General features: G+C 37.2%; 1 protein-coding gene across 1 annotated transcript in view; it reads left to right on the top strand.

Moving 5' to 3' along the window:
* The window catches only part of LOC134489974 (voltage-dependent calcium channel subunit alpha-2/delta-3-like), a 34,993-nt gene extending 21,013 nt beyond the window's left edge, over positions 1 to 13,980 (top strand). The window contains exons 3-6 of the mRNA XM_063292851.1: positions 7,100 to 7,231; positions 9,471 to 9,531; positions 9,989 to 10,139; positions 13,936 to 13,980. Coding sequence (XP_063148921.1) covers positions 7,100 to 7,231; positions 9,471 to 9,531; positions 9,989 to 10,139; positions 13,936 to 13,980 — 389 coding nt within the window. The remainder of the gene's footprint in view (positions 1 to 7,099; positions 7,232 to 9,470; positions 9,532 to 9,988; positions 10,140 to 13,935) is intronic.
* The last annotated feature ends 2,680 nt before the right edge of the window (positions 13,981 to 16,660 follow it).

The raw sequence follows: 16,660 nt of genomic DNA, 5'->3' as shown, positions 1-16,660 counted from the left end.
CAAGACATTTTGAATCGAATTATCCAGTCAGTCGTATCCGACCCTTGGCAATTCCATAAGCCAGCTCTCTCCATGATTTCCAATCTTGTACAGCTTCTTTCAGTTGCTTTATATTTTGGCCTGTGTCTGCTTTGATTACATCCAACCAGCGCATTCTTTGGCGTCCTTGTCGTCTTTTGCCACTGACCGTTCCAGGCATAACATCTTTCTCCAACGATGTTGATCTCATGACATGACTGAAGTAACTAAGTCTAAGTTTTGTTATTTTTCCTTCTAGTGACATGACCAGGTTTATGCACTTCAACACTTCTTTATTTGTTATCTTTGCAGTCCAAGGGATGAGCAAAAGCCTCCTCCAACACCATAGTTAAAACGAATCAATTTTCCTTCTATCCAACTATCAAGACATTTACATATCTCCATTTTACACACAAGGCATTTTTCATACAGAAATCAATCAGCCCAACTGCCCCCCTTAAAAATCAGACTTCTCACAAAAAAACTCCCACAAAACAAATTATCTTCTCTCCCATAACATTCCCTCAGAAAGCCATAACAGTCCCCCAGAAAAACAACTTTCTTTGTAATCTGCAGCTCAGACTGTCACTTTAACCCCTTCAAAACCAAAGTGTAGTCTTCACCCAGCATTACTTCAATCTCACTGACAGCAGAAACATCTCCATCTTACCAAAATCTTCATCTTCCTCCATAACATCTTCAGCCAGGTGACACAGTTTAAAAATAATATCTTCCCCAGTGTCCCGAATATTCTGCAGAACACCTTGATAGCACTCTGAAAAGATCTCTTTGATGGTCTGCTTAAACTCACAATGGAACTCTGAAAAATCCTCTTTGAAATCTTCCATGTTTCAGGCAGTAGATTATGGTGTCCCCTAGATACTTGACTCGTGCAGATAGGAGTTAATAATTTAATAAGAAGCTTCCAACTGAAATTGGCACAAGAGAAAGTATGCTAACAAGCACGTCCTAGGGAAAATAAACGGAAGGCTAAAGATTAAAAACAACAAATCCAACATGTAGGAAAATATTCAGTCCTTCAAATTCAGTACAAAAATGATAGCAGGAAAGCAATTATTTATTCTCAGTCCTCCTTAATCTTTAAATGGGAAAACAAGCAAAACTTTAAAAAATTAAAAATTTAATCCAGAAATAATGATAAGCACCAAGAGAGTCCACTTCTTCTTGATGTAGAAAGCCTCTCTTAGGGTACATAAACTTTAAAAAATATATAAATTGGGTGATTTAGAAATGAGGTGGCTCGACCTAATCTCCCTTGAAGGCTACAAATGCAGCTGGGAAATGGTGATGTCCCACGTCTCCCGTTGTCTCTTACCGGATCATTGCAAACCATTAGCAACTCTCTGGCTGCAAGATGGCATTAGGAGAGCAGATAGGGTGATTCCGAGCTTTTTCTTCATTCATGAAAAAGTTCTGGGCTCCAGGAAAAAGCCTGCCGAGCCCCAAAAAAAGCGTGCGTTGTCAGCTCTGCCCGCAGTGCCCACGGACACAGCTGCTCAGTCACCCATGTTCCCACTGGAAGTCAGTTTTTTCCTTTCTCTTCACCCATTCCCTCTCCCTTCACATACTCATTGTACAATTCAATCCTATTTCATTCTCTTTACATGACAAAACCACCTCAAAATACTTCTTTGGTACTAGTAACTCACTTTTGTCCTAATATACACAATTCTCTCTTCCATATAAAAAAATGGCAGATTAGGTTCATTGGACAAAAAATCGTTCACTTGCAATAGACTACAAGCTATATTTTGATTAGCATCTGCACATCTTAAAACTTCTCTCTTTTCCCATCTTTAGTAAACTTAATAGCAAGATACACAAATTCATCTGCTATGCTCTTGTTTTTAACCATTTATATATAACTTGTGTTCATTCACTTCATTTTCTGTGTGAAACACAAGTACTTTAGTTTCTGATACATTAATTTTCACATCCATATTCCTCACTGTATTATACAAGCTATGGCATATTCTCAACCATCAATACAGCATCAGCCGCATACAAAAATACATGTACTTTCATGTCCCCAATTAACACATTTCTAACATCACCTTAAGCATTCCTTATACATGTATTGACAAATATATTAAACAATGGAGAACTTCACACATCCTTGCCTCACTCCTGTGCTGAACCATTCAATAAGTATTCTTTTTTTCTCACACATTCCATTTATTCTTTATGTCATCATATACTCCTGCATTGCATTCAGCTATCAAACTTAACTCCATAGATGTGCAAAATGTTCCATAATTCAAAAGTACTGACTTAGGTATATACTTTCTCTAAATAAAAAAAAAAAATAGAATAAGCTTTTCCCCTCCCCATTCATACATTTTTCAGTGACTTGCTGAAGAGCAAACATCTGTTTTTCACATATCCTGCCTGGCATAAAGGCCCAATGCACTTCCCAAATCTTGCTCATGGTCACCTATAGTTGTCCTTCAAACACCAATCCCATCCACCCCCTGTAGTTTTTGCATTCATTTTTGCAATTCTTCCTTTCTCTTGGTGTACATGAACGATAACACCATTCTTCCAACGATAAAGCACAGATGCAGTCTTCAGGTACACATTAAAAATGTCATTCACCCCACCGGACACTCCTGGATCAGTGGTTTTCATCTACTTCCAAACTGTTTCTTTAGGAAGAGAGGGAGTTGAGAGAGAGTGACTGGTCCAAAGTCACCCAGCTGGCTTTGTGCCTAAGGAGGGACTAGAACTTCCATTCTCCTGATTTTGTAGCCCTGTGCCTTTAACCACCACACCAGACAGACTCTCAATGTGTTATTACTGCATATCAACATTAGTATATGTTAGGACCAAGCCATTTTTTGGTGGCTATACTATGTTTTCATGTTGTTGTTGTTTTAATATGTTTGTTTTGGCAGCCAGGGACCACAGGATATGATGATTATGTCCCAATGCCACCTAAATGAAAATAGGAGAAATTTTTCATTCTTTGTGTGATTTGCGGGAATGTTTCTGTTGCTCACCCTTGCTACATCATTTTTCCTTCCACGCCCGTTCTGACATAAATGTGGACTACATGTGGAAATCACCCGATGGGAAACAACAGAACCATATAGATCCCATAATAGTGAACAGAAGCTGGAGAAGTGCAATCCAGATGGTAGAAAAGATCTTACATTATTGGTGTGAAATATTAGGCTTAAACTTAGAAAATTTAAGGAAAAAAAGTATGCTAGCAAGATGTGACCTGAAGAAGATTCAGTCAAAATATAACAATTGTGTAAGGAACAGATTCCATATGCTCACATATACAAGAAAGATACTGAGCAGCTATGAGAAGAGATAAGAGGGTGAAAAATGTTTAGGCCATAAATTGCAACCCCCTCCTTGGTGCAGGCATTCAAATTAAAATAACCTTTGAAAATATCCATTGGAAGAGAAGCCATAAATTCTCTGAGTAGTCGGTGCCGTCATCACACTTCTCCTACTGTTAAGAAATCTTTTCTAATATTCAGTCAGAATCTCTCTACTGAAATCCATTTCAGTACTGCCTGCACTTTGGAACAATGGATAATGGATCTTGGTCTTTTTTATGTGAATCCTTTTAAATATTTGAGAAATCATATCATATACCACCTCAGTCTTCTCATTGCTAAGAAACATTCCTGTTTCCTTCAGTTTCTTATTATAGGGCTTCTAGTTCTCTCATCATCTTCATTGCTTTTTTCTGAAGAATTTTGGCAAAACTGCCATTGGTCAAATTTTTTCTTGAAATGTAGATTCCAGAATCCTCCATGTGGGGCTTGAAAAATGTAGAAGAAAGTGAAAATATTATTTCTCATAATTAGAAAGGACTATATTTAGATAAACAAAATATTGTAAGTGAACATCAGACTAACCCGAATTGAAACTGCATTATTTAAATTATTTTATTTTTATGAACTGCCTTTTGTAATTCATTAAAGTTGCAAATATCTGGTTTCTGCTCTGCACTGAGCAAAAGCTGAAAAGTACTTTTCATTTTGAACATTCTATTCAATTGCTTTATTTCAGACTAAATTCAACATTTGGAACACTTCTTTCATCTCTGCTTGCGAGACCCCATAATATTTATGACAGCTATTTAATTGCTACATGCATTCGGACTGTTCTTTGGCAATTATATTTCAGATTCCTGTCAGTGTACCTGTTTGTCCACAACTCCTGTTTTATTCAATATCAATAATGCACCAACAGAAATAGCAGTGGAACAAGTTGTAGATTGCCACATGTGTTGTGTCAAAATGATAGAAGAAAGCTTCTAATTTTATTTGAAAGGTTGTTGTTAGGAAACCTCTCTGCAAAATGTAAATCATGAACACTTTTCAGAGAAACTAGAGGAGCCAAAGTTACTTTTAATGAGTTTGGATTATAAGACATGGACGGATGGGGATAATTTTTTTTATTGCTTCCCCTTTTTCTAATAATCTACATATGTATTTTACAAAATAAAGATACTTTTTCAAATGCAGTTCATAGAAGAAGATTATAGCACAGACAATGAAATCCTTAAACATATTGTTCAGTATTTCTTTGAGGGATTTTACAGCTAGGAAATTTTGCTACACAAGCACAAAGCAGTACAAGTAAAGATGATTTGTTAGTCAGTCTCTATTAAATTCACAACACAGTTAAACTTCACTCCACATTTTAAATCAGAAAATATTAATTTTAAGCATTGTTAGACATTTGAGGCATTCAGGATCCATGGAAAGGGAAGGCATGCTATGAGGCTTAATGCTTGCAAGGGACATAAGTATTGGCATTGGCCATATCCAGTGTTAAGGTGGAGTCTCATATGCGCAAGCTGAATCAGGCAAGGATAGAGTAAGTCAAGTCCAGTCTGTTAAGATGAAGCCATAACAGTCAAGATCATGTCTGACTGAAGCTCTCAATAATGTTACAGCTATAGAAGAATGGAGCTTTGGCAGTGAGCTGAAACTGTACATAGTTTAATATCCCCTCCCTGTGTCAGCTACAATATTTTTAAAAAGCTCTTGCCTATTTGTATTTTATGACTTAGGTGAAGTTGGGGAGGTTAAAATGTGTGTTGGGGATTCATTTTGTGAGTTTGCACATATTTTCTAACAGAAGGATGAAGGAAAATATACAACAATTCTCAGCATGTAGAAGTTTGGAACTCATCTTTCTCCATGTTTTATTTGGCAGTACACCAGCAGTCACAGTAGCGCTTCCTGGCCTTTGCATCAACCAGAACAGTGCCACACTGTTCAGTTCTTGGCACTGGATTTTAGCTATTCTGAAATGAAGAGCAGAAAGATTAGCTCCTAACTGGAGAACATCTGGAATTGTTGTTCACATATCAAAGACCTGCTTCCAGTGCTAGTAGAACATATGTGGCAAGATAGATCCATGAACTGTGTATATGGAAGTGTCGTTTGTGCATAAGATTAGAAATTTGGCAGTTATGACTCAGCCAGTAAGCATCAGTAGTTTTTCTTTTCCTTCCAAATTAATGATACACATCCTGTTAACCATGTTGGAAATGTATGGGGACATCAGTTTGTTTTGAGTCAGAACTGTGGTTGGGAGACATGTAGGATTCTGCCTTGATGTCTCAAGAATTGGCAGCTTCAATTTTTCATGTCCTCTCTCATTTACAAAGGTATTTCTCCCCAAGAGAAATGTTTCCTTATAGTCTTTATGTGCAGCATGTGCTTGTAAATATAAATATTTAGATGAAAGCTTAGTTCAAAGGCAAGCAGCTGGGACATTTCACTGCTGCCTTTCCTCCCAGTGTTTCCCTGATGAATATTCTCATAGCAAACAATTCACCTTTTTCCACTTCATTAAAATTATCCCATTAAACTAAGTAATTTGAAATCAGCCATTATTTTACAAGTCAGTGAAGCTACTGTGTCAAATGATGGGGCAGGTCACGTTTCTCTGCTTCAGTTTAATATTAAGAATTACCTCTGATATAGAGGAGGATCGATTTTCTTCTGTGGTTATAACACAGGCAGATAAATTGCTAGTTGATCCATTGTGCCAATGTAGGGTTGCAAGAGTTTTGTTACTCCATGGGCAACCAGACTTCTATGCATCTGAGGCCTCTTCCATGTATTTGTTTGAGCAGATAAGGCCAGAATTAATGGCCTCATAATGAAAACACAAGGTCCTGAAATGTCAATGTTGGGAGATTTAGGTCAACATGGTATTGTCACAAGGGAATTCTGGGCATTGTGTGGTCATAAATATGCTCTTACCTCAATCAATGTGCAGGATGTTTTGCAGAAAAGAAAATAGAAATGCTCCAGCCAGTTCATTCATTTAATGAAGTAACTCCAGCCCCTATTGCAATCCTCAGTCCTTGTAGATTATTTTAAGGAAAAAGCATTTTTGTTAGCATCCATCCCTTCATTAATTCCAGTGGAGAGCAATACTGAAATTTGCTCCCAGTGGAATCCATGGTAAAATTCCTTGCTGGTGGAGTTAGCAACTAATAGAATAGCAGTCATCAGTTTTCTTTCCTCCCAGTAAAGCTACATTTCTTCTATTGTTCATTGCAGTAAAAATCCCTAGACTGTTTACAAAAACCATCAATATATATATACATTCATGATGGCAATTTCAGAGCCTTTCCACACAAGCAACTTAATGGCATCATCTAATCATTGCTTTGGTGATATATCAGTGATGAAAAGCCTTCATGTCATCCCAACAATGTCATAAGTAACCCTAAACCACCAGTAAAGAAATGCTCTCAGTAAAGGCCTGAGTAGAATGACAAAAATTAGGAGGAAGCAGTATTAAAAACCATGAGATTAAAAATCTTTCCATTAAACCCATTTTCCTTCAGAAGGTGAAGGGAGTGACAGATTCAGAGAAGTCCCTCAAAGGACATATGCATTACATTAATTCTGAACAAGACTATTCTTCTCCCTTTTAGTTTTTTGGCATCATTTGAAGTCCATGGCACACACTAATGCCTTACAAGGTGTTTTCAGATCCTGATTTAAAACATCTAATGTCAAGGACTAACTTACCTTAGACCTTCTGATTCTTTTTCTTTGTTTTTTTTCAGATCCTGCTATTGTGAATGGAGTTTACTGGTCTGAATCATTAAACAAAGTGTTTGTTGACAACTTTGGCCATGACCCTTCCCTTATATGGCAGTACTTTGGAAGCGCAAAGGGGTTTTTTAGGCAGTATCCAGGTAAGAAAAAAAGTGTGCCTGCTCCCTTTCTCTCCTTCTTTTCTACTTGCATTTATTTGCTGTTGTTCCTGATGGAGCAGCAGCAGTCAAGTCCTTATGGCATGGGCCAGATAGGCAGCACTGGTGGAAGTATTTTACCATTTCAGTAAATCAATTCTGTTTGGAAAAGGGTGAACAGATTCAACCTCAGAAAGTCAAGGAGTTCTCATATCAGTGTTTCAGCGGCCCTTTCTTGACTTGTTGTTTCTTTTACTACCAAGTCTGTCTGAAGCAGCAAACTTCCTTATTTTTCTTGGTGGACACAGCTGAAACCCTTAGGACAGATCTCCTGCTGCAACAGTATTTGAATGTTTAATAGAAAGGAAGTTTTAATTTTGCTTAGGAGTTTAGAAAACATGACTTAAGGCTGCAGTAGTGTTGACTCCACAGCTGTGACAATAAAAGCACATAACTAAAAAAATATTCAAGGGTAGTTTAACTGTTTCCTGGTTTTCGTAGATAAATTTAATGTTACCATGCCACTTCTTCTCTGCTGCCAAATATGGATTTTGCTAACTAGTTAGATGGGTCTCTGATTCCCCCTTCTGCTGATTTGGGGTGGAAACTGCCTCTTCCTCTCTGCCAGCCTTAGTATCTCATGGGTAGAACTCTGTCCATAAGTAGCTTGAATGTAGCCTTTGCCTCCTTCTGCTTGTAGTAATTTCAGAGGAGGAACTTCATAAATTAAGGACGTATTACTAAAAGATTTCTTGCTTTATGTATGTCCTGTGAACACCCCACTTTCTTGGAATGGGAACATAGCCTTTTAAGTTTAAAAACATGGACAATCACAATATTTTAGCACAATTACTAATACATTAGTAAAATTAGGTTTGTTCATTATTTAAGGAGGACAAATGAAGTCAATAGATAAAACACTATGCATGCTGAAATACTAAATAAATAATTATTATTAGCAGTGGATATGATCCAGTCAAAGATAAGCATATTTCATTATGATTGCTGCTGCCAGGATCACTTTCTTAGAATAAAGCATTGACTTCTAGTTGCATCATAGCTAGAAAAAATATTCTGGTCCTTATCCTATTTTAAATTTTGATTAAATATACAGTGATCAACTATGTAACAAGAATAAAGAGCAATTTAAGAATTAAAAACTTTAGATAGGACACAAAAACAACAACTCCCACATAGTTTGTGAATATAACTTTATGGTGTGATACAACACCATAAAGTTATATTTATTATTATTGTATGTTTATATTAATAAAAACTGAAGCTTAAATGTAAATAAAATAGTCTTTAAATAATACTTTAGATCTTGCCACTGTATTAATTTTTCAACAAATAGTGTTTCTCACACTTTTAAACAATATTGATCTAGCTTAAGATGTATGTTTTGCAATGGTAAAGTAACTCTGGCAGCTGATAAGAAATGAATTGATTTATTGTGTTGCATCATTTTCTATCTCCTTTAATGGAAAGTAAAGCTATATTAGCATTAATTATTAAAGACTGATGTATACTTGTTCTTTTTCTTTGTAACATTTCAAAAGTGGTTATTGCCAGCAGAGATTACAATATGTACTGATTTGATTATAACCTTTTCAACATGCTCTAGAAAGCCTTTGATTACTGTAACATAATTTTAAGGGGGTATAATGCCATCTGTGAAATATTTTAATATTTAATTTTTCATACATTGCCAAGAGATCCAGTTTGGGATAGTGGCTAAGGCACCAGGCTAAAAACCAGGAGACTGAGAGTTCTAGTCCTGCCTTAGGCATGAAGCCAGCTGGGTGACCTTGGACCACTCACTCTCTCTCTAGGAAAAAGTCATGCTGGGAGCTAAATGGCACTTCGTGGGAAGGGTACTGACAAGGTTTTCTGGCTTCTAATATACCCCCAATTAACCTGTATATAGTGTTAGTCCTGGAACTAACACTAAGATGTATTTGTTAACAAATGGTTGGGATGATTGAAGGAGAGAAATGCCTCTTCTCTCTGACTCTTGCCCTGGCAAGATTTAAGCAATCTTAGAAGCTCCAATATCAGAGCTCTTGGAGAAGGATGAAAGGACAGCCCTGGTGACTGAGATTAAATATCCTTGAAGACAGTAGGGTTTACTTTTGATTGGGCCTGCCTATCTGGTCAATGAATTTAAAAAAACCAATTAGTCCTTCAAGGAAGAAAACATACATTTGGAATTCTAATAATGTAATATTATCCTTCACTCCAGGAATTAAATGGGAGCCAGACGAAAATGGAGTCATTGCATTTGACTGCAGAAATCGAAAATGGTAGGTTATGATTCCTCTTTCTGACTTTCAGAAAAGTTAAACCAATAAACAGAGCCACTGTGTATGGCTGTTCAAGTTGTGCCCTGCACCCGGGTGCCTTACCTAGCAAAGTGCAGGGAGTCAGTGGCACTTGTGTTCTAGGCAAAAGAACAATACTTGAGTGGTCTGCTGGTAGGAGGCAACTTGACAAACAGGCATAGGTGACTTGCACCTGAGGAGAGGGGTTGCTCACCAAGCAGGGCAGTGGATCCAGCAGCGTGCACCACACATACATTCCCCGCTTCCTCCATTACAGAGGTACCTTTTTCTCATTTGCACAAATGTCCCGTATTGGTTAGCAGTGGCCCTGCAGGTAGATTTCTATGAGATCAATTTACATTCTTCCCTATTTTATTTATTTATTTATTTTATTAAATTTATCCCTGCCCATCTCTATTCCCCTTCTCCTGTCATCCAGGTATATTCAGGCAGCCACTTCTCCTAAAGATGTTGTCATTTTAGTTGATGTCAGCGGCAGTATGAAAGGACTTCGCTTGACAATTGCAAAACAAACAGTGTCTTCCATTTTGGACACCCTTGGAGATGATGATTTTTTTAATATAATTGCTGTGAGTATGTCTATGTTCCTTTTCTTGTTGAAATGTCTTTTTATTGTTGTTGTTTTGGGGTTCTTTACCTTGATGAACCCCTGCCTGAGGTTTAGGTACTAAAAGATTAAGATAGTATGCAGGAATAATACCTAATTTCTAGAAGCCATTCATTTTTATTGCTTATTTTGTTTTATTTTATTTTTTATATATTATATTTTATATATTCTGTGTGTGTGTGTGTGGGCATTCTTGAAAATATCCTTTTCCTCAGGGTAGCTTGTAACATTGTACAATTATAGTTTCCACCAAAACAATAATTAAAATGCAACAGAAAAGCATGTAGATTTAATATATAGCATGCAGTTTATATATAAAAATATTTCAAAGTTGGAAGAATAAAAATGTCTTTGCCTGGAGCTTAACAGAAAAATAAAGTGGTGTCTTAGCAAATTTAGCTCACCAAGGAAACTGGAGATAGAAAATATTGTTTTAGTAGTCCAAAGCTGGCAGGTTATAGTGAGTCTCCCGTGCCCAAGTGAGCCAAAAGCAAGAACCGGTTCTTCTTTAAGGTAGTGATCAAAGGCAGTTTGAGTATGCATATTCACTAGCGGAAGACCCTAACTGCAGAAAAGTGAATGGCTTTACAACTGATAATCACAAAAAGGGAGACTGGGGATCTTTCATAATACAAAATCACTATAGATGCATTCCTAGGAAGAAGCAGAGTACTGTAGCTTTGTTACACAAGTTGAGCCAAGATCCTAATTGTTGTTCTAACAGAATGGCCCTTCACTTAAAGCAGGAAGAGATAAGGAGTGACATAAAACCTTGCATGAATTCTACCACCTATTGGTCATTCAGAGGCACAGACTGGCCCAATAATAAAAATTCTAGTCTTGAGGATAGTACATGAGAGGTGCAAAAGATATCTATGATCTTAAAGAAACACATACATAACACTCTCATGAAGACAGACATAAGCATGGAAACAAAATTGATTGAACCTGAGTTCTTCTTTCAGTGGAGCTTTCATTAGCATAACTATAACAGTTTGCCTTATTTGTTTGTTTGTTTATTTATTTATCTATCAAATTTGTCACTGCCCATCTCCTGCCACTGGAGGGACTCTGGGCGGTTTACAACAAAATCCTCAATAAAACAATAAATATATAAAATACATTATAAAATTACATATTATTAATAATATAAATAAAAGTAAAGTCCAGATGGCTATATCTCATTCAGTCTTCATGTGGAAGGGGTACTTCAAGGCACTAGCCAACCCTAGGCATGACTCCTCTCCTCCCCGCCCCAGGTCAGCTGGCAGAGCCAGGTCTTCAAGTTTCTCCGAAAGGCCAGGAGCGATGGGGCCAATCTCACCTCCGGGGGCAGCATGTTCCACAGCGCAGGAGCTACTGCAGAGAAGGCCCACTTCCTGCACCCTGCCAGGTGGAATTCTCTTACCGATGGGGTCCGCAGCTTGCCCTCTCTGCACGATCGGGTGGGATGGGCTGATGTAATGGGGACGAGGTGGTGCCTCAGGTAAGCTGGCCCCATGCCATGTAGGGCTTTAAAGGTGATAACCAACACCTTGAATTGGACCCGGAAGCAAACTGGTAACCCACCTGCAGTTATGCAGTTCCACTTCCATCAGTACTTGGTCTCAGAGACCGTGAAGGTAGAAGGAAGACAGAAGGAAGAATTGAACATCAGCTATCCCTCCAAAGCTGGAATCTTTAGTTCAGTTTAGGAGGGGTAAATCCAGTTAATCCCAAGGCCACAGGATTTAGGATTGCTGTGAAATAAGTTATAAAAAATTAAAAAGCAGTGTGTATTTGCCTAATATGTTTTTTTGAACTATTTGTTGTGATTGGAGAGCTCTCACAAAAATAGGTTTTAATTTTTGGCCCACAATGAAACATTTTCTTAATAATATGCTTCTACAGTCTTAAATCAATCATGCACCTTACTATCATATGGAGGATCTTAAGAATCCAAACATTTACAGACAGTAAGCAGTTAAATATATATTTCTTACTACTCTGTAATTACCAGAAAGTTGCTCTCAGAAACCTGTAGAACATATTTACTTTCTCACATAGAAACATTGTTATGTTTCCCATATATATATATTATTATAATACCTTATTCATCTATAGTTAATAATTACATTGTTGTTAATGGAACCTGACAACTTAGGAAATCACAATATGTTTGAAATAAATTTGTCAACCTATTGCATCCAATTTGGGTTCTGTGAATTGTCTGTGAATTCAGATGCAAGAGCAAATGATAGGCAATCACTGAAATTACATGTTGTAGATAGACATCAGTCCTAGTGTAATCTTCACTTAAGAAATCCATGATTGGTTTTACCTCTAAACCCAGCGACATTTGCTTCTTGCTGCATATTCCTTAGTAATATAGAGTGCTTCCAGCCAAAATATTCTGGGTTTTTTTATTGCAAATAGTCTAAAGTGGTTATAATTATAGCCAAATTAATATGAGAAGCAAACTGAAGTGAAAGATTGATTACTTAATAGTGCAAGATTTTTGTACATCTTTATAGGGACTTCTAGATAAGGGTGTGGGATGGGTTTGGATAGACATCCTAGTTTTATTCAATTGATTCTGGCATTTCTGTATGCAGTGCATTTGATTTCTTCAGAGCACTTTCTTTCTCTCTTCAAATACAGGTAGTCCTTGCTTAACCATCACTAAACAATGCTGTTGTAAAGTGAGACATCATGTGACCACACTGACTTACAACAGCAGTTGCAGCAGTCCCAGTTGCCATTGTTAGGCAAATCTCACATGGTCAGAGCATCCTGTTGTCATGTGATCACCTTTTGAGACCTCCTGCTGGCTTCCCCATTGATTTTGCTTGTAGGAAGCTGGCAAAGAAGGTCGCAAATGGTAATCATGAGACCTCGGGACATTGCAACATTATAATCGCAAGCTGGTTGCCGAGCACCCAAATTGTGATCATGTGACCGTGGGGACACTGCAGTGGCCACAACTATGAGGACCCATCATAGGTACCCCTTGTTCAGCACCACTGTAACTTTGAATGGTTGCTGAACGACTATGTAATGGAGATCTCAGGCAAGGAAGGAAGTGGCCCCTGCCTTCCTCTCCTGCGATCTCCATTACAGACTACCTGTATATAATACATTTGTTCACAGCTCTGTTGGTTGTCATTTCTTATATTTTTGATAACTGAAACAGATAAGAATTTCCATAATTCTCAACAATAAGGGGAGATGAGCATACATGAACATACTTACAAATTCAATTAAGTACGGAGGTGGTACTGAACAATGTTTTGGTCTTACAGTTAGACGATTTAGTTGATGTATACTGGATTCAATGCATCCTCCAATAATTTTGTTTCTAAGTAGGTCCATGAATAAAGTCACAAAAGAGTCCAGTGCAGAAAATAAACATAAAAAGATAATGCAACAAAAAAGAGGTGTGTCTTTCAGGGATTACTTATTGCAAAAGCAATATAAAATTGATGGACTGGTGTAGATGATTGCATTACCAAAGGAACTACTAAACTATACATTTGCTTTTCTGTAGTCTAAGTTAAATATAAGGTCAGATTGCCAGTGCATGAACTGAAATATCTGCAGTGATGGGGAAAAAAATGTTTGCTTTGAAGTAAAATTCTAAGTGAAGCATTAAATTAACAATGTTATCATAAAACAGAGTGCTAATTCTGCCTGGGGAAAATGTTTTTTTATAGAAAAGTAGGCTATCTATTAAACGAACAATAATCTGAGGATTCTTCTAAATTTAATTTTTTTCATAGAAAAGATTGGAGAAGAAAATGACTGCAAAAGAAAAAGCCTATTGATTATTATAGTGTTTGTGTGAAATAGTTTGGAAAATGATAAGCAATATGGAAGAGCTCTTGAGAGGCACAGTCTTTGCTTAGCTCAGGATGATGTGTAGGATTCATCTAAGCTTTCTAGGTAAAGGGTGCCAAGCTAAAGAAGGTGGCTATGAATTGTCATCTTATTTCAGGACACAAGAAGATTTACTGTATAGGAAATGAATTACTGGAGAAGGGTTGTAATTTATTAATAGTACATTCTTGTCAGAGAGAAGGTCTCTGGTTCAGTCCCTGGTACCTTCAAGTAGTATTGAGAAAGAAAAGTCCTCCCTGAAACATAGAAACCAGCCAGCAGGGAGGGTAAAACAAACCATCAGTGAAACTGATGGTTTGAGGGACATGAAATGCAGTTGAGACAAAGAAAGAGGCCTTTACTGGAAGAAGAAAACTGACATTGGAACTCTCTCCTCTCAGCTTACACCAGCCTTTGAAATTGTTTCTGACATTAGAAACCACAGGGAAGAGGACATGTTATGAGTTGAACATGGAGCAGCTACAAGGTCTTTGTATCCAAAGGACCCAGCATTGGTGTCCACAGGCTTTCATTGCTTGTATCAGAAAGACAAAAGCAGCATTGGGGACATGTGTACAACATCATGGTGCATGTAAAAAAAGAGCAAGGCTTGTATCGCAATGTTGCAATGCTGCTTACATCATCCAGAAGCTTCATAGCTCTTCATTGGAGCCCCGCAACAAGGGAATATTTAAACTAGCTCCTGTGCTGCTCTAAATGCATTCTCTCCAACTATTTGCAGTAGGAAAGAAAGAAGTGAAAGTGAGGAAAACCAATGGAAAGTAAAAATGAGATGCAAACCTTTCTCCAACCTCACTTGAGCCTTGCCACTCTGCCACAGGCAGGGCACAGGAGGCCAAAGAGATGGAATGACGTTTCACAGTCAATTTGACTGCTTTTTCTACTGCTTCCTAAGAAACTTTTATCCTGGATAATGAGATGCAGATTTTAAAAAATAAAGTGCATTAGAAAAAACATCCTTGTAGTAAAAGGTAGACAGGTAGGTAGATAGGTATAGCTCATGCCGCACCAGGAAGAGGCAGATTTAGTCTTAAGTAATTTCAGTTTTTAAAAAATAAAGCATGAATGGTAAACAGTACCAAGAAAAATGATAGTGTTCAAAGTGAAATTTTCATTTATATTAAGGATAAGATATGAAATTGACTTAGACTGTACTCAGACCTAGATTTTTCATTTTTAATGATACGTATTCACAATTGGCTCAGCAGAACCCACAGACTGCTCTTCAAAAAACCCTAAAAGAAAAATTAATTTGAGCATTTGGTGCAAGAAGAACAAATGTTCCATTTCCTCTCAAATGCCATCAGCCTTGGCTGAAAAGTAGTTTGAGAATTTTGTGCCTCTGAACATTCACTTGAGCATACTCTTTTGGGGATTGTGGCTGTGATCTCTTAATTGCAGCTATGAAATATTTTAAATGGTATAAATATAGAACATTGTTTTCTAGAGTTATTTCAGGACTGAGGAGCATTTGTCAACCTTCTGGGAACAAATGTCATCTTCATAGAGAAGGCACAGAGAATAATTATATTATATGGGAGCTGAATGGGCGCAGGACCTATCAGAAGTAAAATATGTCCATACACTAGTCCTTTATAAGAGATCATTATGGAACTAGGTCTTTGTTTTTTAAATAAATTTGGTTGAAGTAAATGGATCTATGAAGAAATAACACACACACACAAATGGAACAACATCAGAGATGAATATCTGAATTTGCATGGCATTATTAATTCAGAGAGTTCGCTTGGTGTGGTGGTTAAAGGGACTGGCCTAGAAAGCAGGAGATTGTAAATTCTAATCCTTTCTTTGAGTCAATCATTCTTTTTCAGTCCTAGAAAGAAGGCATCAATAAACCTCTTTTGAAAAAAAAACATTGCCAAGAAAACTGCATGGACTTTTTCATACAGTCATCAGGAGTTAAGACTGACTTGAAGGTGCATGTACATACACAAACACATATTTAACATAAAGCAAATTAATTACTCTTGCCTATGTAATTAAAGATTTTCAGAGATCAACCACGCTGGGAGATTAGACAACAGGAGCAGACAGGAACACTGCTTATTAGAAGACAGAGCACAAGGAAATATGAGTCACGAATCCTTGCAGGTTATATGGCTTGTAGTAAGAGTGCAGTCTTGTGCCCTTGCGGAGTCTCTCTCCCTGCTACTGATTAATGAATTGTTTAAGGTTTCTTTTGTTCCCATGGGAGATGGCAAGTGGAATTTGGGCTAAATAGTTTGGTGTTTTCACTTACTAATTATGAGTTTTAATTCTATTGCTTTCACTCCATGTCTGAGAAGAATGTAAGCAAACAAAATGATGCCTGAAAGATTTCTCTGTTAATTTCTCTTTAAATGAATAAACATATTGAATGGAGAAGAAACCAAATTGATGTTCCAAGTTTAATTGGAAATTCTTTTCTTGTTACAAAACGTTAACAGAAATTGTGTAAGTTTTCCATTGCATGCCATATTCAGATTTAACTCTAAGACATGGGTGGTGAGGGTCTTAAACAGAAGGTTAGGCTCCTTTGTGGGGAGCTAGGTGTGGCCAAAGCAGAAGTTGGTTGTGTTTACATTAATAAAGCATGTTTTTTCAAAA

The sequence above is a fragment of the Candoia aspera genome, chromosome 2 (genome assembly GCF_035149785.1).
Source record: "Candoia aspera isolate rCanAsp1 chromosome 2, rCanAsp1.hap2, whole genome shotgun sequence".
NCBI lineage: Eukaryota > Metazoa > Chordata > Lepidosauria > Squamata > Boidae > Candoia > Candoia aspera.
The sequence above is the reverse complement of the archived record's forward strand: the minus strand, read 5'-3'. Positions and strand labels throughout refer to the sequence as shown.